The sequence below is a fragment of the Ictidomys tridecemlineatus genome, chromosome 7 (genome assembly GCF_052094955.1).
Source record: "Ictidomys tridecemlineatus isolate mIctTri1 chromosome 7, mIctTri1.hap1, whole genome shotgun sequence".
Lineage (NCBI taxonomy): Eukaryota > Metazoa > Chordata > Mammalia > Rodentia > Sciuridae > Ictidomys > Ictidomys tridecemlineatus.
Window position 1 is genome coordinate 123,011,230 of NC_135483.1, and position 27,837 is coordinate 123,039,066.

General features: G+C 39.0%; 1 protein-coding gene across 5 annotated transcripts in view; it reads right to left on the reverse strand.

Annotated features, from left to right (window-relative positions):
- Cacnb4 (calcium voltage-gated channel auxiliary subunit beta 4) overlaps positions 1-27,837 on the reverse strand; it is a 252,595-nt gene that overhangs the window by 107,160 nt on the left and 117,598 nt on the right. Inside the window, exon 2 of one of the 5 annotated variants that reach the window (XM_078017405.1) lies at positions 26,126-26,281. The exons of 3 other annotated variants lie outside the window; for them this stretch is intronic. In XM_078017405.1, the coding sequence (XP_077873531.1) occupies positions 26,126-26,131 (6 nt within the window). In that variant the 5' untranslated portion in view covers positions 26,132-26,281. Of the gene's footprint in view, positions 1-26,125; positions 26,286-27,837 lie in introns of all 5 variants that reach the window. One more of the 5 variants, XM_005315802.5, reaches the window with a different exon arrangement.

Here is a 27,837-nt window from a genome sequence, read left to right on the forward strand (position 1 = left end):
ATTATAATACCCAGATTGCAAGCACCAAGGAACCTTCTGAAGATGCCCCAATGTATTTGTTTGCTGAAATTATTTTTCAACTTTACCACTAACCTGAAAATACATTGAAAGGAAAGCTACATGGGATAATGGAAAATTGTTTTGAAGACAATTTTATCCAAGAACTACAGGAATAAAATTTCGGGGTGTCCTGATACAGAGGTAGAACAGGCAGGCACATGGCTGCTAATTTATGGAATTCCAGAAGATCCACTCTGCTGCATGAACTTGGGCAGGTATGTCTGTATCTGGGATAATGATAATACGTATGCCATAGGGTTGTTAAGAGGAACAGATGAGTTAATATATACAAAGAAGTTAGAATAGCACTTGGCACAAGGCACCATGTTAAATATTAGCTGTTATTATTACTGTTGCTGCTGCTGCTGCTATTGCTGTTATTATAAAATGGCTCTTCAGCGGAAATTCCCGGCTTGCCTGGGAAGGAGTGTCTCCCAAGGCACACGATAGTTCCAGTCAAACCCAGATGGTGGTCACCTTAAGGGGCCTCAAATTACGACATCACTTTCTCCTCTGGAGGTTGTTACTGAGATGCAAATGTTAGTGTGCACTTTAAACCATTAGCATTCCTTAATGTTTTATAATGAGATCATCCACATAGCTAGTGAAATTCTGAGGACAAGAGCCACAGGACAGCTAAGTTCTGCTGGGCAATCAGCAGTCAAAAAAAGATCAGAGCTTCAGGTTGTATCTTAAGCAACAAGAGCTCCAGCAGGTCATTAGAAATCTGGCACACCAAGATGGAAAGGGGGCCAGAATGCCCAACAGGGAGAAGAGAAAGAGATGCACTGCCCGTGCCTTGTGGTTTTATCAGAAACCATCCATAGGTGAAGGATACTCGCCCAGGCTTGTGAGACTCTCTTCTATAGAAGGAAGATTATGACTCTGAAGGACTGTGGTAATTCTGAGCCCTTTAAAAACAAAATCTGAGTAAATCCTTTTGTCCGGTGCCATAAATCCTGGTGTGACATGTGCTCCCAGCCTGAGACTTGATTTCAGTCCAGTCCCCCAAGGAGAGACACCGGATGAAAAACATTCTGTGTGTGGCCAATGGAAAAAAAGGAGCAGTCAACAGAAAAAGCAGCCCAGCTGAGAGGGGATTAAATCATATCTCCAGAAGAGCCTTCTATGGCCAGCAGCAGGTGCTGCACCCGTGGGCATGTCATCCTGGACCACAGGGTCACCCAGGTGAGAGAACACAAAATAGGCTGCACAGGCATGTAAACAGAGATGTCTGGAGCCTGCTCGTCTCTGGATCTGCAGCTCTGCAAAGCTGCAAAGACTGTGGTTCTGGATCTCACCTGGGGGGCTTATCAAAGAATGGGCTCCCTGCTGCCCCTGGTAGAGTCCTGAATAAGGTACCAGAAACCACCTTCCTAACCAGCTTTCCACAAGATTCCACTGCAGTTCCCTGGGGACCACACCTTGAGAATTGCTGCTGCAGGAATTCTGGATCAAGCATAGACTAAATAACTTTAGAAACAGGTCCCAAGTGGTCCTGAGAACATCTATGCACTTGCCAAAAGTGCTTCTGGAAACATTCACTTCAAGGCTCCCTTGGGGAAAAGGTTCTTTGATTTGCAAAGAGCTGTGAGGTCCTCTGGGTCTGCAATGAGGCTTCTAATGGGAGTGGGCACTGCCAGCTCTACTTACCTACTGAGCCCACCAGCACTTTTTGTAGGCACCTGTCCCAGCACGAAACCAAATAAGGAAACAGATGAGATCTGATTTTGATCCCTATTATAAGATACCAGTTTGTTGGCTGAGAATCCCTAGTTTACAGAAACAATCAGCAGTAGCCTTAAAAAAGAGAAGAAAGGCAAACCAAGGAGTGCAAAAGTAGCATATTGAGGACCTTTTCTTGGCTGAGATTGCTTTCTGGTGCTCTACTGAGGAGTTCAGGCCTCAAGGAGGCAACAACTCATTTGGAGATTTGCTTGGGCTTTCAATTTGAGGCATGCACAAAGCAATAGGTCTTTCGTACATTTATTGCATTTGAACTGGTTCTTAAAAATTCCTTATGAGAAACTAGGAACAAACCTGGTGTCATTTTTCTCTTAGAGATCTGACTTTAGAAAGCTTCCTCACCCAAGGCCAGAATTTCTTAGAGTCTTTCCTGTTTAGCTGCAACCAAAGGCAGCACATCACCCAGCAGATGCTCACAAAGGTGCAAATCATATAACATGTGCTGTTAAACAGAGGGAAGAAGACAGCCACTCCCACTTCAATTTTGAATGTCTCTTTTTGTGCTCCAACCTGGTGATCTCAAAAAACAAACTAAAATGACAGATGTACCGGAAGCAGCTATTCTTGCCAAGCATCCTGTATCCTCAGGGTACCCTTCCCCTGGTCACAGAGCAGAATGTGGGGAATGGGGTGGGGGAGGGGAGACACTCATTCCAAGCTTCCACCTTCACTCCAGCTTTTCTCTCTTCACACTTACAATATGCAAGCTCCTGCTTTAATGTAATAAGTTTGTGAGGCATAGGATGAACAAAACTTCATATTTTTGAAGCTTAGTGCCACTGGTATCTATTTCTTGCTTTCTTCATTTGCAGTCCATCTTTTCTCCCTTACTTTTTACATTTGTCTTTTTATTTGCCTCTTTTGCTTTCTTCTCCTCTCATCTCTCCTTCTCCTCTCTCTTCCTCTGTTCCTCCCTCCTTCTTCACCCCTTCTTCTTCCCTTCCACCCTTTCTTTCATCCAACTAACATTACTGGTTACCTATTACCTCCCAGTTAGCAGGAAAATGAGAAATGCCATCGCAACCTAAGAGGGTGATGCTCATTCAGCCAACACCTATTTTGAGAATCTTTTGCCAAGTACAGTTGTAGGTGTTTGAGACACAAGATGAACTAAATAGAGTAATAATCCTTGCCGTTATGGAGTGAAAAATATAGAAAAGTAAACAAGAAGTTAAAATACAAAGAGGACCAAAGGTTCAGACTAGAGAATCATGAGGGGCTTCTGGCAGCATATGGTGTTGAGTTGAGCCTTGAAACGTTCAGTTTTGTAGAAAAAGGAGGTCAAGGGGGAAAAGGCAGGAAGGAATGAAGGAATGTGACCCACTTAGGTACCTACAAGTTGGTGAAGAGGGAGAAACTGAGGCTAGAGCGCTCAGGAAAGGCTAAGACATGTCAAAGCCCTGATGTGCCAAGGAAAAGCATCTACAGTGGAATCTGAAAGCCATGCTGAACCATTCAAAGATTTCATACGGGTAAATAACAAGATTAGATTTGCATTTTTAAAAGATTATTCTGAGATAAACCACTCCAAAGGAAGGAATGGAAAATGACAAGGCCAGACGGAGAGAGACCAAAGAAGAAGTTATTTTAATAATCCCAGTGGGAGATAGATAGACAGGGGTTACTTAATAAAACTCTGCTCCAACATGGATCCACAGCCATATTTTTATGGCTCAATAATGGCCTCTAGAAGGCATCCTAAGGGACATTATTAATCATGTTCCAAGAGGAATAGACTTTGTGTAGAGACAGAATCACAGGTGCTTGCTTGTCTTCATAGTGTCTACCCTAAAAGTCTCTACTAAGGGGCTGTGGTTATAGCTCAGTGGTAGAGCGCTTGCCTAACATAGGTGAGGCACTGGGTTTCATCCTCAGCACCACATCAAAATAAATAAATAAAATAAAGGTATAAAAAATACAATACTATTTTTAAAATCTCTATTCAACGTAATGACCCATGCTTCAGTTCCTGTGGAAAATCTTTTGGTGGTTTCTTAAAAGCTTATTAGAATCACCATATTTCCTAGCCATCCACTCCTAAGCATATCCCCATTATAAGAAAAAACAGTACCCCAACAAATACTTGTATGTGACTTTTCCCAGCAGTACTGTTCTCAATAACCAAAAGGTAGAAACAGCCCATATCTTCATCAGTGGATGAAGGTGGCATCTCCACACAGTGGACATTATTCATTTGGTCATAAAAAGGAAGCACTGACAAGTACTATAAATGGATGAACCTCAAAAATGTTACACTATGCAAAAGTCAGAGACAAAAAGACACATATTATGTGATTTCCATGTATATGAATATTCAGAACAGGTGAATCCATAGAAGCAGAAAGCAAATTGATAGTGGCCAAGAGGGGGAAAAAAAAAGAGGGGAGTGGGGAATAACTGCTTAATGGATAGAATGGTTTATTTGATAAAAATGCTTTAAAACTAGATAGAGGTGATCACACATTTTGAATGGACTAAATGCCACTGAATTTGCTCATTTTAAAATGACTACTCTCAGGTATATGAATTTTCCCTCAATTTTTGAACATTAAGAAACCCAATTTTCTCCCTCCTCTTTCTCCAACTCACTTCCCCTCCAACCAATCTCCTGAAGACTGAGTGTTAGAGGCTGGCATTGGCTGGAGGAACCCTAGACAGTTGGCACACAGCCACAGATGCCCACGTTTTCCAATTCCTGTCAAGGATGCTGAGTTAAGAAGAGCTGGCAGGATCAGAGAGGTCAGGTGTGAATAGGTTTCGGTTTACTCCTTGGAGTGATGGAATCTGATCTTTTAAGAGAATGAGACATGTCATAAATCAGGGCAACAAGATGAGATACAGGCGAGAGGGAAGCACGAGGAAAAAACTTAGGTCCTTTTGCAGAGGCAGGCCAGACAAGGTTTCAACCAAAGAGCGCAAGAGATGCCTGTGGATTGCAGTGATACACGTGATGGACTGCCATGATGCGCCCGTTTTTTTTCCTAACAGAAAAGACTAATGAGGAGGCTGGAGCACTATGCACAAGGAAGCTGATTAAACCTCCCACCTCCAGACTTGGAGAAGGAGGCTTTCTCAGAGACCTTGCCTAGTGAATAAAGCTGCAAGACATTCCTTAGGTGCTCCGAGAACTGAAAAGAGATTTTACAAGGATTAGAAAGAAGCAATGCATAATAGAAAGGCCTGGAGGCTCTGGGTATAAATACACACCAGTTCTGCCACAGAATTGTGACTGAACAGAAGCCATTTAACCTCTCTGTGCCTCAGTTTCCTCATTTGTAAAATAGAATAATACCACCATCTCATCTGTTTTTAGGAGAATAAAAATATACCCTATATTCAGAATAGTTCAGAGTACCATGAAATTATGTGATAAATGGTGTGATACAAATACCAACTAATCAGAATAAACAATGAAATAAGCAATTAATCAGAATGGACACCAGCCATGTCCCACCTGTGTGCCACACAAGTAACATACAGAATGTCCCTGAAATTCTCTGGCTCGTGGTAAGCCTTTATTGGTAATGAGAATTTGGAAGAGACAGCTGGAAATTGGATTCTCTGGGTCATCTTTTCTGTAAAACAGACCATTCTTGGATAGCTCTAAGACAGACAAACAGACAAAACTAAGTACAGGCTGGAAAAGATCTCTGCAGGTCCCCCTGTACCTCTGGGCCTCCTCTTTTACCCATTCCTTTACCACACTCACCTCCAGAGACAGGCAATCTCCAGGGAGGGCAGCAAAATGGATCCTGTTTCCCAGACGTTAAAAGAAAAGTAAAAGGGAAATGGAAATGTGCCTGAGGTATATTTAAAATGACTAATAACTTGCGTTAGAACTCCACAGGCTCCAATGAAGGGACCTCACAAGCAGCTAATCTAGGACTTAGAGGCTGCCCCAGAAGGAGACAGGAGCTTGCACCCGAATGCAAATCCATGCCCTGATTCCTTCATCAGAGAATGATTGCTACAAGGAGAAATGTCAGCTGAGCAGAAAGTGTGTTTGTTGGTGTACTGGATCATACTCTGGCACTATTTACTTATTAACATTTGAAACATTTATATTCCTGGGAATGAGAGGTAAGTTCAAGGGAATTGTGCTAGAAGGATGAAAAACAGTCTCTGGATTTGCTATTGCTTTTTGCTAGCACAGGCTTCAAGCACCCTGACCAGACCAAATAAAAATATGAAAAAGCAAGTGAAAGGCTTGTGGAGAAGTGGCGACAGGGGACGTGTAACAAGAAGAAAATGAATATTAGGTGGGGTGTTCGGAATGCAATTTCTGCACCAAACTTAACAAAATTAGGGACGACTCAGCTGATAGAAGATTCTGCCCTTATGAGGAAATGCACATTAAGAGGCTCCATCAGCAGCAGCAGGAACAAACACAGAGAATGGATGTGATCATAGGAGACCACCATGTTCCCAGGATTCCTCCAGTGCAAAGGAAGCTCCCTGTTGAGAGGCAGTGGACCCTCCTACACTACCCTATCCTCATTAGTCTGCCAAAACCTGGTTTATTCCTTCTGTTTTTGTTCTCCTTTTCCATTTGATCTGCCCTGCTCTCCTTTCTGGCCACATCAACCCCTTGTTTCCCTGTTTTAGGAAGAGGCTTTGGAGTCAGACACTTGGGTTCAAATTCTGGTGCCACCATTTTCTAGCTTTGTGAATGTGGGCGAATCGGGTAGCATTTTTAATGCCTAGAAAATGGATGATGAAAGTATATGCATCATAAGGTCATTGTGAAAATTAACCCTTAGAGCCAATCCACGTGAGCCACTTAGAGCCATTTGGTAGTTATTATGGTAGTTACATTAGTCAGGCTTAATATTTTTTTACTTGTATATCATTTCATACAGCCTAAATCATGCCTCCAAATCTCTTCATAATTCCCAATTCCTTGGAGTTACAAACCCAACTGCAAACACCCTCCGCTGTTTTTCAATTATTAATGATAATATCTAAAAATTGTTAAACTACTACACACCAAGAATTTCATTTAGCTCTTGACATATGTTATCTACACTGATTTCATTACCATGATCACCAAGCAAGGACATTATCATCCACATTTTACTGATAAGGAAATTCTCAAGGAAGTAAATAATTTGTCAAATCCAGTGGGTAAATGAAAAGCATTGGGAATTAAGTTATATTCACAAACATAAAGCCCATGTCATCATTCTTTGCTCCTCCTTGTTTCACAAGCCTGATCTGGTCCTCTTGACTTAACTCCAAAGATTTTCAGGCTAAGAACATCTTCTATTCCTTTAACTCTTATAAGAATTGTCACCCTTAGCATGATGTTGGAAATGGTACTCAGTAATATTGAGATGCTCAGAAAGCAGTGTATCTGTAAACAATTTCTTTAGTAACATTTTGACTAATGTATGTATTGGCTCTCTACAAAGGTCATCAAGAGATAGATCTAGGGTTAATTTACAAAGCTCAGATGACTTCATGACAAATTGTTTTTGAACAACTACATTAACATATTGCATATGAATGCCTTAAGATGAAGGACCTGAAGATTCAAGGATAACTTCCAGTTAAAGGGACATGCCATTTCTCTACCTACTACCACTGTGACAAAGGAAATTGGTGGGGCCCTTAAGTAACAACCTCAACTTCACTGTGATATACACCTTCTCTAGTCCCCTCAGCAAGCCCTCCATTCTACAGTAGGGTAGCAGTGACCAACAGAGACTGTCTTGGTCCTAAGTTTTTTTCAACATCACACAAAAATTAAAGCTATGAATTAATAGAGCATTTTTATCTAGGCAGAATCATCCATGGAACTATTTATAAATAGCTCACAAAAAACAAACTAGGATTATTTCTTTAATTCTTTCATCCACAGGAAAATATCTGGTTTTATAAAGAAATGGGTAAAAATTTCATTGCCAAGTATCAGAAAAACTAAAAATATCTTCATTCTAGTTCAAATTGTTATAACGTTCTACCTGATTTCCTGTTAATTTTTGTTTTGTTCCCATGTGGCTTTTGATATTAACATGAGAAGATTCATTTGTGTGTGGCTCATTCTAAGAACTGACCTTGTTTGTGAAGTCAGAGATTTTGGATGTAACTATCACAGACACAATGGGTCTGATAATAATACAGTTGCTAAATTATGATCTGAGTTCAAAAATAAAAGAGGAAATTGCAAGGATCTTATTTTCAAGACAATGTCCCTGAAGATATTCTTGCAAATGCTAACAAGTAAGAAGAAATGAAGAGAATATATGATGTATAGACAAGATTGTTTCTAAACAGAATGCCTTTCAGCATTTTCTGTGACCAGTCAGCAACTCTTTTTTTTTTTTTTTTAACTTTCTACTGCTTTATTTAATACATTTTAAAAGCTCTTAAGAGGCCTGGGTGTGAATTTTTTTCAGATCAAATCTGATACCACCTACTTTAACATAAAACAAGTTCATTGCCCCCCTCCCAAGCTAACATAAAAAGTTTGTGCTGTATCAAGAACAAATGTTCCAGTCTTCAGCACAACACAGCCATAACAACTTGGGTGAGTTCTGATAATATAATCCTGGTGTGGATGTCGCTGAGATGTGACTTTACACAGAGAATGTTTTTCCATTGTTTTCCAGTCAGCAACTTTTCAAATGTGTCCCTCACAATATCGGAGCTGTACCTGGTTTAATTGATGACCCTTATCATTCCCTCCCTGGTTGGTGCAAGCCAGTCCCAAGAACATCCACATCCCAGAACTACAGCTTTCATTCACTTACTTAACTCTAAGTTGTTGAGTGCAACATGTTTTTCTATTCGTGTCTCTACGCTCACAGTTGGGGTTGGGAAAGGGAAGCACAAAAGACCAGTAGGACTTGATCCTTGCCTTCTATTGTCTTTTATTTGCAGAGATGAGATGCAGACACATAGAACAGTGAAGGAGCCACGGAGGTTGGAGGAGGTTAGTGGGTCAAATTCAGAAGTTGACAAGAGTCACCTGAAAGAAGTAAAATAAGGTTGGGCTTTGCACAGTGCAAAGTCTTTAAAGGGGATATGGGTGAAGAGGAGCTTCCCAGAGTGGGGAAATGGTGTCCACAGTTCTTGGACTTGAGATAGCATTGTTTACTCACATAGCTGTGAGAGGGTTACACTGACTAAAGCAAAATTACATAGAATTAGCTAAGAGATAGCCACATAGGTCATTGGGGCAGGATTCAATATATCTTGAGTTATTAAAGTTGACTTACATTATAATGTGACAGGCAAAAAGAAGGTCCACATATACATAAGGACTTGTACACAAATGTTCAAGGTAGCATTATTTAAAACAATCGAAACTTGGAAACAACCCACGTATCCACAATAGATGAAACAGATGAAGAGGTTAAAAAAACACAAAAGGTGATATATCCATAAAATGCAATATTATTTGGCAATAAAAAGAAATGAAATGCTGACACATGCTACAATACAGCTGAATACTGAAAACAGTATGCTAAGTTAAAGAAGCCAGTCACAGAAGGAAATTCGGTGATTCTGTATATTTGAAATGTCCAGAATAAGCAAATAGAGACAGGCTAGGAAAATTGGGGGAAATTGGGGAAATGGGGAGTGACTACTAATAGATATGAGTTTCCTTTGGGAAATGAGAAAATGTTCTGATATTGATTGTGATGGTTGCACAACTCTGAATAAACTAAAACCACTGACTTGTACCTTAAATAGGTGAACTGTATGGTACATGAAATATATATAATAAAGCAATTATTTTTTTAAAAAAACACTTAAAATTGGTAGGCCCTAGAAGGTAGGTCTAGGAGTATGGGTAACAGGAAGACTTGTATTATCACCAATATGTTCAGAACCAATACAGCTCAGTTGGAAATGTAGAAGAGGAAGAATGAGCTTCCCTTATGACACTCTCGCTTTTTTCAAAATATAGGCCTTGCAACTTCCCAAACATGCTAACCACCAATTTGTGAATGTACTTTGAATTTTTAAAGAAAAAATTATAGAGGGCTGGTCACAGACATGAGAGAAAGACACACAGAGAGAATGTGTGTGTTGGGGGGCGTACATGCATGCGCAGCATATGCACACACATTCCTTGGGAATCTCTGACAAATATTTCTGTTTGGTTATTTCTGACCAATTCCCTAAAACCTTCTAGATTCCTGGTGGAATTAAAGTCATTGAACTTCAATACATTCCAGCAACCTTCTATTGAGTGCCTGTCTTGGAGCAAGCAAGACTACGCCAGGGTAGGGGGATGGATAAAAAGGATATTCCTACTTCAAAGTTCTGACCATTCCACATACAAGTATGCAGGGACCTAAAAGAAAAGGGAAACTCAGTGCCATGCACACAGCAAAATGCAAAATCCTAAGCCCCACCCCAACTAACTGAATCAAAATCCCTGAGAAACTTTAGCCAGTCCCATGCCAATCCCACAAAATCCACCCAGTTTAAGACACTGAGATGATCTTCAGCAAATATGAGGCTTGGTGTAAATAATTAAGCCAGCATTTCCCCAGCTGCATTTTGCAGAATGCAAATTTTTCAAGTAGTTAACAGACATTCCTTAGGAAAAACATGGGTTCTGAGATCAAATAAGGTGGGATATTTTGGAGCTGAGTAAAAATTTAATTAGCTTGTTACTGCAGAATACTAAGAGACACTATCTCACAAGGGTACTGTGGGCTATTGTGTGCTGTGGACACTTGAGAAAGGGATGAGACTGTGGTGATTATCGCACTTATTGGACTGGGGGCTCGTCTTTTTCCATATGTGTCCATGGTCATACAAAACCCATAACTAGAAACTCATTTACCAAAATTAAAAGATGATAGAGTCTCGAAAAATGTTAAAGTCTATTTCTAAATAGAAAAAGAAAAGATATTTTTGAGACAAATATACAGAAATTTCCTCTAGAGTTTCCAAACACAGCTCAATAGGCTGTGTAAGGATGGGTACAGGGTCAAGCAGTCTAAAGCAAAACTATTTCATGATTTTAGGGTGAAATTATTCAATTTCTTAGCCAAAAATCCAGATCAGCAGCTGAGAATTGAGGCCTTTCAAACCTGGACCTGGTTCCTGACCTGTGCTCCCCTGGGTCAGTTCTGAAAGACATCACAAGAAACGGCCCAGTTTCTCAATCTCAGTGGCATCACTATCCAACCAGTCAGTCATCCAAGCCAAAAGCAGAGGAGTTCCTCTTCCTTCCTGGGCTAATTAGTCATTAGACAGCTGCGCTGATGACTTACATATTTCTCAGTTCATCTCCTCCTCTCTATCCCCATTACTACTGTCCTAATTCAGCCTCCATCATCTCACACCTGTGCTATTTCCACAGCTTTCCCATTGGACTCCCTGCCTGAGTTCTTCTTCTACCTGACCAACACACAGGTGATCACACCGTTTTCCAGTTTTTAAAAAATCCCATAACAGGCCTGGGTTTGTGGCTCAGCAGTAGAGCGCTCACCTAGCACTTGCGAGACCTTGGGTTCGATCCTCAGCACCACATAAAAATAAATAAAAAAAGATGTTGTGTCCAACTACAACTAAAAAAATAAATAAATACATTTTTAAAAATCCTATAACAGCTCCCAACTACCAATTATAAGTAATCTCTTCTAAATATGTTCTATAAAAATTAACATAGTATGTGATCCATGAAAAAGGTGTGTAGGGGGCAGCTCTTTTCAAATAGGAAGCTGGATCTTTTTGATTGAACTTATTAATTTTACATATTAATGAGGCTCAGTGTGATATTTCCACCCATGCATACAGTATGCAGGTGTTCAAATTCAAGCCCCTCTTTTTTAAACCCTCCCACCACCCTTCATACTAGTCACTATTCTAATTTTAAGGAAATTTTTGTTAGCTAGTATATATGGAAGAGAATATGTGATACTTATATTTCTGTGTCTGGCTTGTTTCATTTAATATAATGCCCTCCGGTCCCATCCATTTTGCTGCAAATGACAGGATTTCATTCTTCTTCATGGCCATAAAATACTCCATTACGTATATATACCATATTTTCTTTATCCACTCATTATGGATTTTGAGCACCCAGGCTATTTCCATATCTTAGCTATTGTGACTGGTGCCACAATAAACATGGGTATGCAAGTATCTCTCCAGTTAGCTGATTTCATTTCTACCAGATCCATACCCAGAACTAGGATAGCTGAATTATGTGGTAGATCTATATTTATTTATTTATGTTTTGAAGAACCTCTACACTGTTTTCCATAGTGGTTGGACTAATTCACCTTCCCAGTACCAGTGTATAAGGGTTCCTTTTCACCACATCCTCAGAGGTGAGGGTTTTTTATGTATAGGTACAATAAAGAGGCTCCTTTGTTAGTGTTTAATCTGTCATTAGGATAGCAGAAAGGTCCAATAATTCATTAGTGCTATAGTTTGGATCTTGAATGTACCCCAAAGGTCCATGCATTAAAGGTTCAGTCCCCAGTATGGTGCTGCTATTGAGAGGGAGTGGAATCTTCAGGAGGTGGGGCCTTGTAGGAGGTCCTTATGTAATTGGGGACATGCCACTGAAAGGGGCAGTGGGACCCCAGCCACTCCTTTCTCTTTTGCTTCCTGTCTGTGAAGTGAGCAGTTTGCTCCTCGAGGCTCTTCCTGCAATTGTCATCTGGCACCCCACCAAAGACCTGACAAGCCCATCAAGGACTAGGGCCTGTAAAACTATGAGCCAAAATAAACTGTTCTCTTCATGAACTGGTTACCTCAGGTATTTTGTAATAGTGATGAAAAACTGACTAACACACTTGAGGATTAAGGACCTACAGAGAGGCCCAATTAGTAAATTGAGATATGTTTCCAGTCTATTGATACCCTCAGTTAGGGAAGCTCAGAAGTCATTTAACACAAATACTTACAGGATGATGGTCACTTTTTATACCTCCAAAGAAATTATAGAGCTAACAGTTAAAGCCTGCTGAATATTCTCATTTCCCCAGAAAGGCAATCTGGAACTTTGAAATCATACATCTTCCATTTAATACATGGAGGTGAGGCTTTGTGTTCACAGCACCTTTGCAAAGCTCCACTAGGAACTCAAAATTCAAATACACTGAGAATCACATCAATCACAGCTGATAAAATTCTGGCTGAGTTTCCAGAAGGTCTCTGATGTGTGCCCTCCTCCCAACCTCCTTAAGATATCTTCTTTCTAAACCAGTCACCAAGTTACACAAATCCATATTTGAATTGGCTGCTGGCTGGCATTTTGAAAGCCAGCTTCTCTATGTAAATGCAACACTCAAATGAAAAAATCTAGCAACTAGTTGCACATCTTACAGTCAGAACATATTTTAGTTAAAAGGGATATGAATCAAAACATTCATAAAATCTAGGTTATGCATTTCCTTGTCTGCTTTCAACTTTATTTGTATCTTTCTTTCTCTCTCTCTTAACTTTTTGAGAGAAATTCACCCAACTAAACTTAGTATGTGGCATGAACAATTTTTTTAGCTACCTTTATACCCATGTATATTTTAAAATCAGAGCAAAACAAGATATTTATCAACATATTATTTAATCTTAATAAAATCCTGACAGTTACAATATCTTGCACTTGTTATATTGTAGCTTTGATACAAGGAGCTTAACATTCACACACACACACACACACACACACACACACACGCACATGTATGCACACACACATGCACCATTCAAAAATACTACAGTTGATGAAAGCATCTATAATAATAAATGGTAATAGTATACTTCAGTTATAAGACCTACTTCACCCTTCTTACAACACTGCACTCTGCACTAGCAATAATTTAATAATTAGAGCTATTAGAATGGTAAAAAAACCTTTTAAAATAATAAATAATATTTTGCAAATATATAAATCTTGAAAATGAAGACATTCAAGCAGTGTTCATATGCTATGAATGCCAGATTGACCTTAATACAACTCTCTCTCTCTCTCTCTCTCTCTCTCTCTATATATATATATATATATATATATATATATATAAAGACTTATGCAGTACCTCTCTTCCGAGTGTCTCTGAACACCCCTATTCAGAAGTAAACATATGAAACTTAGAAACTTATTAAAAATAAACCTCAAAGGAGACTCATGACAATCATTTCATTCCTTATCACTGGAATTAGCTCTCTGCTGTGGCCATTGGCACAGTTTTGTAAGCATAAGGACCAGCTCTCACCACCGAGAACAGCCTGGCTCTGACCCTGCAGAATCAGCTAAAGGCAGGGAGAAATTCTACTCCCAGAGTCTTCCTTTCCTTAAGAACTATGGTTATTCAGAGAGATGAGGCATCTGCTGGCATTGGCATGTGACCACTATGGTGATCTGTCCCGGTGAGCGCAGTGAAGCAAAAGATCTGGACACCACCAAGGACAGTGCCTTCTGTTCCAGGCACAGGAGGATTGTGATCTCCCCATGGCCTAGGAATGGGTAATGGGTTCCCCATCCGTGGCTAACTGGTCCACCAGTCAAAGGCTAGTCCCCTTCTATATTCAGGACTCAGTCAGCATATGAATCTACTCCCTTCTGCATCTCAAAATCCCTAAAATGAGAAACAAGGGCCCTCATTATATCCATAGTAATCCTGATGTCAACTTCCAGAATTTCACTAATTCCATATTTTTTCTCAAAAGACCTCCCAAAACTTCTAACTAAAGAAGAAAACATGTACAGAAATGTACACAGATCATATATGCACAGCTCAACGAGTTTTCACAAATTTTACGTACCATGAAACCAGGAACCAGTCAAAATTGAGTTTGGTAGGGTTTTTTTTTTTTAATTTTTTTTCTGTAGTTGTAGGTGGAGAGCATGTCTTTATTTTATTTGTTCATTTTTTTTATGCAGTGCTAAGGATCAAACCCAGTGTCGCAAACATGCTAGGCAAGTGGTCTGCCATTGAGGTACAGCCCAGCCCTCAAAATGGAATTTTTAATAGAAACACACAGGGTCTGTTTAGCCTCACTAAAATTGGCAAGGCTGACCTCCAAGCAAGTACTTTCTGTGGCCTTCCTATATCTTGCAAAACAAGTTCAGCTTTCCACACCTGTAAAAGAAACATTCCTTTTGGCTTTCCCACCCCTGCCCAGTCAATGTCTTTTAATAAGGAGGCTGTCAACAGAACTGTAAAGTCTCAGGTTGCCAATCCCTACCCTCACCAACCCTCCCACTGTTTTATGTGGTGGGAATCATAATGTAATGGCATTTGAAAAGATCCTAAGAATTATTCCGATCTGGCCATGCCAAGAGAGCACATAGTCTGTTATATAATTTAAAAAAAATTTTTTTAATATCTTTTCATTATCTGAAAATACTTTTTTTGTGTTTAAAAGTAGCCATGGAAGTCTTTTGTTTTACTCCATTTTCTGCTACTTTAGCAGAATACTACAAACAGGGTAATTTATAAAGAAATTTATTTGGGTTGGGATTTTAGAGGCTGGGAAGTCCAAGAGCATGAGATGGGCATCTGTTCAGTGTCTGGCGAGGGCCTTCCTGCTGCATCACATCATGGTGGAAGACATCACATGGCAAGAGAGCACCAGCTTGCTAGTTCAGGTCTCTCCTCCTCTTCTTTTAATTCCAAAGCTATCGTCAGGACTCTGACCTCATTACCTCATCTAATCTTAATTACCTCTCAGACGCATCACTCCGAACACATTAACATATGAGTTTGAGGATGAAGTTTCCAACACAAGAACATTGGGTGTGGGGGACACATTCAAACCACAGCACTCTCTCAGCTTTGCTTCTTAAGCTTTTTCTAAAATCTAACTTTTGAATCCTCTATTTCTTCCTATTGCTAGACTGTGTTAAAGTACCCAGGTATTCATTAAAAAAAAAAACAAAACAGATCAGGAATTAAAATCCAGGTAACTATTTGTAGTGTGACTATGTCCACATATGAAAGTCAACACATATCTCCAATGGAAAATGACCAAGAGCAGTTCCTTCATAGCTTCACTAACATCTCCAGAGGTGTGTTGTAGGGATGTTTAATTTAAAGGGCATGCTTTCATCCATGGATGTGAATATACACTCAGACAATACATTAATTGGACAAAACCAACGTTACTTTTCCTTTCCAAATCACCCTCCACCCTACCCCACTCTGCTCATGTGCTGTGTGGCTGACCTATACGCTCAGCTCTTTAGCTTCTGGTTGGGTTTGGCCATTGGATGTCCTTGCAGAGATCAGAATAAAGGAGGAGAGTGAGAGTAAGGTATTTATCCCCTAGCTTCCTCCCTGGCAATGCCCCGAGGCTGGCTATATCCTTCTATAGAGAAAGCTGCAACTTTTTCAAGGTAACTTTTTAAGCAGAACTCAGTCCTCCTGGGTTCCTGTAAATATGACTTTTCTTCTGGGTCTAGGTGTGTTAGCAACTCCACAGTTACCAGCCCTGGGGTACTATATTGTTCTCGTTGTTTCCTTACATCACTGACACCTTTTTATCTTATTAAACCTGCTGAAATTACCCTAATTTGAGCAGGTTATCTGTTGTTTGTTTGTTTGGTGTGTTTTTGTAGGAACCTTGACTGATAGAGGAACACCTCTTGCCTCAGAACTTTAGAGTTCCCTATACATTTAACAAACATGGATATCCATTTTGACCTTTAAAAATATGTTCCTGAATCATGCAAATATATTTTTGAATTGGAGTTCATGGTGATGAATCAAAAATGAGAAAGGGAATAAAAATGGAACTTGGATTCTCTTGGCTAAGACCAAATGTAGCATTAACTTGTAACTATCATCAAGATCTGCCTACAAATCACAAGAACACTTTCCCTAAAACAAGAACATTTCCCTAAAACACAAACCCCTTTCTGACATTCTCTAGCATTGAGATTTTTATGTTCACTTAAGTTTTAGGAATGTATTTTCATTTTAATCCATTAATGACTCAGGGCTTCAGTCCATATCATAAAGCAATATTTTTAAAAAGACTTGAAAGAAAGTGAGAAGTGCTGTGTGTGGTGGTATATGCCTGTAATTCCAGTGACTCAGGAGCTAAGGCAGGAGAATTGCAAATTTGAGGCCAGATTTAGCAATTTAGCAAAGCCTTAAGCAACACAGCAAGACCCTGCATCAAAATAAAAATAAAAACTGGGAATGTAACTCAGTAGTAGAGCATCCCTGAGTTCAAAGCCTAGTATAAGAGAAAAAGAAAAAGAAAAAAGGAAAGAAAGAAATCAGGAAGCAAATCCAGTCTCCAAGTAGCTAAAAGTCTGACCATTTAGGTCAGAGAGCAATCTGTTCTGTTTTGAGATCCTCCCAACTCCCAACTGCTTTGTAAACTGTCAAGCACCAAATAACATAATTATACCATGCTTCAGAGGGTTAACATAATTTTTTATATTACGAACCCTTGGATTATGGCATCATACAAAAGAACATTGCTCTAGAAAGAGATGTGAGGGGCATTCTAGGTCCAGTTCTTCCACAATTCGTTTGGGTCATTCTGAACAAGTCACCTAATCTCTCCAGCACTGTTTTGTTTTGGTTTTCATCTATGAAATGAAGTGGGGTGGATGTAACTTCTCAAGATTTGTGGTTTGTTTGTTTTGTTTTAAACCAAATTATTATAACAAAGAATAAAAAAATTCCTCCTACAGAGTCAGGAAGTCATAGCCTCCTTGATTGTTTTCCACAATCAAAAAACTTTCTTTTAAGTTTTACATTTCAGAATAAAAATTTCAAGCTAGCTCAAATTTTTGTCAATTAAAAAAAAATGTTTATTTTGCTGGATGGGATGGCACATGCCTGTAATCTCAGATACTCCGGAGGCTGATAGAGGAGGATCACAAGTTGGCAGCCAGCCTCAGCAATTTGGTGAGATCCCATCTCAAAATAAAATAAAAGGGCTGGGGAGGTAGCTCTATGATAGAGCATTTGCCTAGCATGCAGGAAGTCCTGCATTCAATCCCTAGAATGATGCAATAAAAAGAAAAAAGAATATTTTTAATATAAAAAATGTTTCATAATACTCATCAATATAGGAATCTTAAAGTGTGCTAATCCCTATATCCAGCAATTCTTTTTTTTTTTTTTTTGAGATCTCACTTTGTTGCCCAGGTTGGTCTCAAATTCTTGGGCGAAAGTGATCTTCCTGACTCAGCCTTCTAAAGTAGCTGAAACTATAGATGTGTGCCCCTGTACCTGGCATTATCCAGGAATTTCTACTTTCAGAATTATTTTAGAAAAATGCCCCATGTGTATACAAAAATTCATGTAAGAAATGTTAACTATCAGCTTTATCTGACAGACTGAAAAACGAGAAATACTGTAAATCTCTCTCAGTAGGTGAAATTCACTCTAGTGAGTCTACACTGTAGAAATGGTATGTCACTCAAGTTGCTGTAAGCAATCAATTGATATGAAAAAACATTCATGGTACATTTTTAGGTGAGGAAGAAAAGTTAGGAAATAATATTTATAATGATCTTATTTGTGTTTTAAAAAATATAATTATGACACAATGTGTGTTTTTAAGTATATTTTGCTAAATCCTCGAGTTTATCAAAGCATTAGAAAAGATCTAAATTGAATTGAATTGAATTCAATTCAATTCAATTGTTGAAAATTGCCACTTGGTGGGGAAAGGAGCAGTTGAGGTGTCATAATAGAAGACTAATTTTTCCCCCTATGCAGTTTTGTACTCTTTAATTTTTTTCCCTCAAATATTTCACTGAATTTAATATGCTAACTATTTTAAGATTTAACATTAGATCATGTACCACTAAAGGAGAGAAAAACTGCTAGTAAAACTATGAGACACCACTAGTTTCAAAATATATTCCCATGGTAGCTATGTTAAATGTAAAACAGAAGTGTATGCGTGGATCAATAAAATACAGTATACTCTTTAGAAATTTTACAATATAGGGAAAAAAACTACCACTGGCACTTTAGGAACATGCATTACATTTTATGTACCCAATTTTTGGTTTGTGGTTAACTAATGATGACATTTGACCATCAAGTGGTCTTTTTTGTTTAGAATCTAATGCACACCTACTCTTCTTTGATCTGTGTGGTTAATTCATTATTTCACTCTGCAGTATCTCAGTATTTTGCAAAGGGCCCTATGTATCACGATAACCAAAATGTTCTGCATTTCCCTACCTTATCAACTTCACCTTGATCCCATCCTTATATTCTAAGCATTAGCAACATGATCAAGTGTGAGATGACTGAAATAACGGATGAGTTCTAAATTCTGTCACTCTGATCAATAGAGCCATTGAATCAAATAAATACCAAGACATTAATCCCTGTGATATTTTTCGAAATTGACCCTACCAAGCTACCAATAGCAGCTCTTTGGAAATAAACTAGGGAACTCATTTATTTACTCACTTACCATTTCAGCAAGATATTCACCATATTTTTCTAGCTTGATCTTAATATTTCCCTCCAGCTCACGCTTCCTTCACACAATATTTAAGGGGATATTTGAGAGACTGAGTTCAAGTCAAGATTGCCTCTTTGTCCTTCATCTTTGTGGCCTTTCACCTTATTGTAGAAGAAAATTTTTTTTAAAAGGTACCATTACTCCTTTTAAAATGATTGCATGATTGTTTTAAAATAATGAATATCTCTTATTATAATCCTTAGGTTTTCCATTTGGTTTATTATTGGTTTAAAACAGCCCAAGGATAACAAAGATGAGCAGAGGACAATTTTTAAAGCAAGAAAACAAAGAACAAGAGATATTCTTGATGTCAAGGCATCACAATGATCAGAAAACATTTAAAACATTTTTCTGTCAATATCTCTTTAGTGTTCATCTCAGACACCTTAGCCTGAAGGAAAGAAAATTTAGAGCAGAAATGCTTTTCGTGATCATCGGAAAAAAGTTTGGAAAAACTACTCAGAAAGCTTTTGCCTTTGGATTTTTTCTTAGAGATGAGACTCGTATTTCCAGCTCAAATCACTGTGGGTTGGAGGTGCATTGTGAGTATTGGCAGAAAAACAAGCAATAGACAAAGGTTTTTTGTTTTGTTTTTGCTTCTAGAGTTAAAAATCTTTCATAAAACAGTTCCCTCTTCACTCTCAAAGAAGTGCACCAGGGCTAAAAGCATGCAATGGAGGAAGGATAGCATCTTCAACAAATGGTGCTGGGAAAACTGGAAATCCATTTGCATCAAAATGAATCTGAACCCCTATCTCTCGCCATGCACAAAAGTTAACTCAAAATGGATTAAGGAGCTTGATATTAAATCAGAGACACGGCATCTGATAGAAGAAAAAGTTGGTTATGATCTACATACTGTGGGATCGGGCCCCAAATTCCTCAACAGGACACCCATAGCGCAAGAGTTAACAACTAGAATCAACAAATGGGACTTACTCAAACTAAAAAGTTTTTTCTCAGCAAAAGAAACAATAAGAGAGATAAACAGGGAGCCCACATCCTGGGAACAAATCTTTAATCCACACACTTCAGATAGAGCCCTAATAACCAGAATATACAAAGAACTCAAAAAATTAGACAATAAGATAACAAATAACCCAATCAATAAATGGGCCAAGGACCTGAACAGACAGTTCTCAGAGGAGGACATACAATCAATCAATAAGTACATGAAAAAATGCTCACCATCGCTAGCAGTTAGAGAAATGCAAATCAAAACTACCCTAAGATACCACCTCACTCCAGTAAGATTGGCAGCCATTAGGAAGTCAAACAACAATAAGTGCTGGAGAGGATGCGGGGAAAAGGGCACTCTTGTTCATTGCTGGTGGGACTGCAAATTGGTGCAGCCAATTTGGAAAGCAGTATGGAGATTTCTTGGAAAGCTGGGAATGGAACCACCATTTGACCCAGCTATTCCCCTTCTCGGTCTATTCCCTAAAGACCTAATAAGAGCATGTTACAGAGACACTGCTACAACGATGTTCATAGCAGCACAATTCACTATAGCAAGATTATGGAATCAGCCTAGATGCCCTTCAATAGATGAATGGATAAAAAAAATGTGGCATTTATACACAATGGAGTATTACTCTGCATTAAGGAACGACAAAATCATAGAATTTGGAGGGAAATGGATGGCATTAGAGCAGATTATGCTAAGTGAAGCTAGTCAATCGTTAAAAAACAAATACCAAATGACCCCTTTGATATAAGGGGAGTAAACAAGGACAGGGTAAGGATGAAGAGCTTGAGAAGAAGATTTACATTAAACAGGGATGAGAAAAGGGGAGGGGAGGGGAGGGGAGGGGAGGGGGGATAGTAGAGAATAGGACAGACAGCAGAATACATCAGACACTAGAAAGGCAATATGTCAATCAATGGAAGGGTAACTGATGTGAAACAGCAATCTGTATACGGGGTAAAGTTGGGAGTTCATAACCCACTTGAATCAAACTGTGAAAGATGATGTATTAAGAACTGTGTAATGTTTTGAACGACCAACAATAAAAAATAAAAAAAAAATAAAAAATAAAAAAAAAAAAGAAGTGCACCACACACATGTGTTTCTCTCAAGGATTCTGAAAAGGCCAAACATCCAGACTTAAGGTCCAGACGCTGATACCTTGGTTAGTATGTTCAGAATAACACAGTCATTGATCATATCAGAAAGTAAATGGCATATGGTGGCATTTGTATCCCAATGGAAGAAGTTGCTCACCAGAAAATGGAATCAAATTTTGGATGTGAAAAAAACCTTAGACATTTTCTAATCAACCTTTTTCACTTTGTAGGAAGGAAAAATGAGCATTAAAGAGACTAAGCAACTTGCCCAAGACCACTGCTAATAAGTAGCAAAGACCAAAACCTCCAACTCCTAGTGTTCTTTCAATTATCTCTCCTGACCCCTTTTTCAAAACAAGATACAATGAACTAATCATAAGAGTAAGGAGATAAATACACACTTTTATCTGTCAATAGGTATAATAAGATTTTTGGAAATCTCTGTCAAAAAAACATGTGAAAATAAACCAAAGTTCTGTATGGGAATATAAGAACCTGTAAAGAAAAGGTCTTGTTTAGTTCCAAAAAAATAAAGGCATGATTATTATATGTATAATAATAATATTTTTCTATATTTTAAGGGTTCACACATATTAACTAACTTAATATCCAAAACCACACAAGATGTAGATTGCATCATTACTGGCACTTTGCAAATGAGGAAACTAAGGCACAGAGAGTTTAAGAAATGTCCTTAGGGCCACAGGTAAGAAGGAGAAAGTCAGGACCCAGGCCTTGACAATTTGGCATTGAGTCTCCACTGTTAATCACAACACCATTATACTACATTATTGTTTCATGATACAAAGTATGGACACACACTTGACATTTTCTTGGCTGACAGACATGCTCACTAGAAGATAAAATTTTTAAAGTCCTATGAAGATTTAAAAACATTGAGAAACACATCTAACTACAACCTTATCATTCACCAAAATTTCAGCAAAGTTTCTGGTAGAGTCATAACACCAAAAGTCACAATCCTTTTCCTAGATGATGCTCAAGCTAAAAAGAAAAAAAGAGATTAAGGCATAATTGGAATAAAAAGGATATAATCAGAAAACTGTTGTTCATAAACTACACAATCAAATCACAAAATCAATAAGTGGCAGTTGCCAATATTCATATTGGGGTATATTCTCATCTCAATTCCCTTGAATACAAAGGCTAAGAGCAAATCCAAAATATTCTGTTTTAAATGTTAAGGCTCTTCAATATTTCTGATAACATATAAAAAGAAAACAATATTCAGGAAGTGCTTGTAGTGTCGCATCATTTAAGAAAGGAAAATATTTATAACTAAAACATTGATGTTATAAAAATATATAAATGTAGAGCAAGAACAAGTATCTATTTAGATCTCAAAAATTATCTCATGTGCTATCTGGGCTACCTTTTTTTGACAAACCAATAAGTGTTGTAAAAATAGCAACACAGTTTTATCTTGGACTCATACTCCTCAAAGTCTTAAAAGCTCAAAGTCCAAGGCATAAAAATCTACAACTCCCAATCTGCTGTCATCATTTTATATTAACTGTAAACTCCTTCAGTGTGCCCACTCAGCTCTGGCCTCCTAGTGCCCTGTCCTCCACACGAGACCCAGGCATTCACTCCACGGATCCTTTCAGGGTGGAAGATGAGAGCTGCTGTCTTCACAGCCCCATGGCCTGATGCAAACACACCCAACGCACCTAAATCAGCCCGATTTAGAGCAGAATACAGAGCCCACATCTGAAGAGCTTTCCTTGAACAATTCTAGCTGAATTTCGTGGGTATGCAAGCTCATGACCTGATGATTATCTGAAAGGACAAGTGAGAGAGAGAAGAGAGTGAAAAATGAAAACCAATGCAGTTATGTCCTCTAGTTCCCTGCAGGTGGCTTTGCTTATCTAGATAAGGGATATTAAAGGGAGATGGTAAAACAGAATGACAAGAACTGCCCACACAGAAATAAGGTCCAAGTTGAACTTGGCGGCAAGGGAAAAGCTAAGGTGACGGAAATCCTCCTCACCATCTCCCTAAAAGAATGGTTTTGTGCAGTTACTACGACTTTCCCATAAAGCATCTTGTGCCTCAGAACAATGTAATGTTCATGGAGGACGTACAGACGGAATCTTGGGACCATATTCTAAAATCCTGCACTGACTTTTGTAATCCAAGAACTCCACAGGAAGAGGATGTACAGAAGTACCCAGGGAAGAGTGAGGATGGGTCCTCATACTTCCCTATGTCACTCGCAAGTGGAAAATTAAGAAGATAGCACAGAGATGGATGACCCTGGAGTGCCAAACTCATGGTTTCTGGTCAGATTTAAGGAGTTTCTCCCCTTGGTTCCATGACAATTCCATGTGGAAAACATTTTAATATATATATTAGAGAACCATCATTTCTAAGAATTGATTGAAGAAAAAGTTCTGTTCATCATTTACTTAAGAGACCCTAGCTAAACACCAAAACAGCCTAGTGGAGTAAAACAAATGGACTTTCTCAGTCAAATTCCTTACACAAACCATGAGTGGCATTTGGTTTACTTCTCTGGTTAGTGATGCCCATAAACAGGCTTTGTATTCTTTTACGGACCAGTCCTCACTCCCTATATGTAGGCTGTGAAGACTTGCAGACTCCAGAAGGGATGCTCTGATCCACCAAACCAAAAACACTTCTTGTCTTGTTTCCAAAAGGAATCCAATCCTTAATATCCCTACCGTGTTTTTCTGAAGGCCGTTGAATACATCAATCCTTCCATTTGAAGTTTATTCTCCTCCCTAACAAGCACAAGGAGGTGTCTTCATATTTAAAATAACTTTATTGTATCTTTGAAAGTAGCAAGCCTTCATTCTCTTGTGGATACGTTGCCTTTCAACCCTCTTGGGTTTCCTTCTTCACATCAAAGGCAGTTAATTTTCCCTCTCCAAAAGCTCTACAGTAGAAATCTCCAGCTTAGCATTAACCATCAGTTAGCAAAATATGAAGCATGTCTGCAGATGAACATGTATGACGTTCCAAGTATACAGTGTACATGCATGTGTGGGTGCACAGACATTTAAACAAACACACATAGTAACACAGTTTATAGAAAATGAATAGTTTAAATAATAATTAAAATGTAGTTATCCATATTCTAGTATACAGGTACACAAAAATTTAAATATGTGCTTTTATACATGCATTCAGATGTTATACATTCATGTTAAAATCTGTAAAATCTACCTTCACTTTTAACTTTTACATCTGTAAGATTTCTGACAGTATTATGGCTCCTTCCCATGGTTGAAAACATTTAAGGAATATATTTTCCTCTATAGTAAATGCCCTGAAATAGGATCTGATCATCCTTTTCATTGAAATAGATCAGGTCTTTCCTTCTAAATACTTTAGTATTTAAACATTTGGAAGGGAAGCAATTGTATCAGAGAAATCAACTGCCAATTTTACGTGCAGCAAACCCTGGCTTCTCTTTACAAGTAAGAATATCTTTCCTTCAAGTTGCTCAAAATCCCAGAAGAGCCATGTAGGAGCTTTAAATTTTGTAATGTGTCGCCTCCCAGGCCAATCCTAGAGTATTATGCTCACTATTTTATCATGTAAGAACAACATTTAACAGAATAGGATGCAACAGCAGTAGCTGGTTGTGAACAACCTATTTACATATTGTGCACTAAGTCTGAAAGCAATAGTTAACAGTTAACAGAGACCACTTCTGGGTGGTGGGTTTCAGGTAACTCTTCTGCTTCTCTGCTTCTCCCATGTATCTCTATAAAACATCCCTCCTGTTATTTGTAAAATAAACCTATTGAATAAAAAAAAGAAATCTATTCCTAGAATGATTCCACAAACATAGAAATACACAATGAATCCATTTATAAAACATGTACACCAAGGAACAGATCTACCGGAATCCACCGTGAATCAGACAAAAATAGTGTCCATTGGTGGCTTAGTCAGTCAGTGAAAAACCTTTTGGCCTCCAGGGCCTGTAGTAAGACACATTGGGGACAGTAAAGATAGAATAGGGCAACACTTATGCAAAAGTCAAGAAAAATAATCTGTGCACAACCCATCAGAACTGCCTGGTCTCAGGATGGACTTATCTGGACCACACACTCTTTATCCATATAAAGGTAACAGAAGATGTGCCACTCTGCATGGAATCTGTTCCCAGGCAAAACCTTGTTGTGGGACACTGAATGATCTTTTATATTACCTTATAATTCTGAATCATGCCAATTTTTAGCTACCCTAGTGGAAATGAGAGCAGAAATTACCAGACTTGCCCAAAAAAGGCTCCACAGGACTAAGAAATCTAAAATACCACACTCAAGTGTGTTCCAGCATATTTCCAGTTCCTCTCTTTGTATAGACAGTGAATGAAATACAGAAGTTAAAGGCTAACATTTAGGGGATTAGGAGTGCAACATCTACCTGCAGACCAGGCTCTTAAGGAAAACCTCACATCACAGACCGAATCTCTCTCCTACTGTGGGAATAGGGGGTGCTAACAGTGTATAATAATGCTTTATTCTTACTTAGCATAAAAATCTCAGTCCCTAGATGAGATGATCTTATTACAGGCTTACTGTGTGGACACATGAATATAATCACTTTTCACATGCTAACCCTCACACACCCCACCATGATATTTCCAACAGCACAGAGTTGGTAGGATGTATGTGGACGACTTCCCAGACCCCCTCCCAAAGGAAGTGCCATACTCAGCTCTTAGTGCCTCTATATTCTCGGGCTGCAGGTGGCCATCTGAAAGAAGCCTCTCCACACCTATCTACCAGACCTGCGCCGAGTGATTTGCTTCAATCTGGACAAACCCCACACTTACAGCCATAAATGCATTGGCACTGAGAAAGGCTGTTGAGGATGTGGCACTCCAGGTGTGGCTTTATCTGTCACTTCACCGGTTCAGCTATTTAGGCCTAGTCTTCTCCATTGGCTTGAAGCTCTGTTCACACCATCTTGGGTAACACATCACATTATTCTTCCTTATAAAAACAAACAAACTCAAATGAGCATTCAGAGTCAGTTCACCCCTCCGAAGATCTCTGTCTTCCCCTCTTGATTTATGAGACATGGTTTCCATCCCACCCCAGAAAGCTTCCCATATAAACCACATATAAACCAAGTCTCTCAACTGAGGGTTGGCCAAATGCTTTCCTCCACTTCTCAGGCTGCCCACTTTCCTCACCTCTGCAGATGTGCACAGCCCCAGGATCTCAGCCTGCTGGCCACCACTGAGTCACCAGGAGCACAGCACTGCAGTACCTAGCACTACCCACATCAACTACCACCGCGACTCAAGTCACTGCAATCTGCGCTTCCCACCCTACGGGAAAATTCAGCTGCCCTATGAAAGCTGGACCAAAAAGAAAAACAAATGTTTTCATACTTATAATGGCTCCCCTCTGAACCAGTGCGTCTGAAATTTATACAGTTCTAGAGAACAAGGAGCTGGATACATTAGTTCCTAGCCGACTCTCTGCTCATAACAGCTGTTCACACAGGCATTTCTGAAATAAGTCCAATCCAATTCAGTGCAATACACTGTCCAAGTTTAAAATCCATGGTCAAAAATAAAACTTACGATTCAATAAGGCATCACATGTTTCATAACTGAGTGTGGAGACAGGGTGTAAGAAATAATCAGGCCTCCTGCATAACCCACTCAGGGAAGCTGGTTAACTGAACTCCGATAGTTGCTTCTGCCATTCCCCCACCCCACCTGCAAGTGTGGACCTTCTTGATTTCAGCCACCAATGTTTCAGACTACAGTCCCTTGAAATAAACTGACAGTCTGATCATTTACAAGAACATTGGACAACATGCAGACAGACTTTGCGGAAACAGAGTTAGAGTTAGAGCTAACACAGACAGGAAGGAAAAATGGAATGCCTTATCAGAACTAGGATTTCTGTCTTCCTTGGGTTGCACACCTCATTTGAAACATACGTCTGCATTGACATATACCATAGGTTTTTGTTGTTGTTGTGTTATAATCTGTTTATTGGGTGGTTTAGTCAGAGAACCTTATATAACACATTCTGGTTTTGAATGTAGCAACATGCATGGCATTGCACTCATATAAAATTCAGACCATCCACAGAATGTCCCACTAGCCACCCAGAGTCAATCTACCTTGCAAGGTTTCTATGTAACTGATAAAAACAGGTACTACCACCACCAGCAATAGTAAGAAGAAAAAAAAAGATTCAGCAATCAGCTTTACCCTATATTCAAAAGCTAGCATCTCATGGTATGGTTTTAGGGAACTCAGAAAACCATTTCATCCTGATTTTAATATTACATGAGCCTGACCTATGAGGAGAAAACAGTCCAGTTTATTAAGCCCAAACACACGTGAGCCGACTTCAGTCTTCCAGGGTAGAGTATGGAAACACTGCCTACTGCCTCTGCACTAGGGTGCTGTGTGACTACAACCCTTGCATCTGATTTCCTTAACAAAGAAGCAGTAGATCTGCACTGCTTGTTTGGCCAGAAAGAACATAATAATACAGCTACAGCTTAGTAACTTCCATT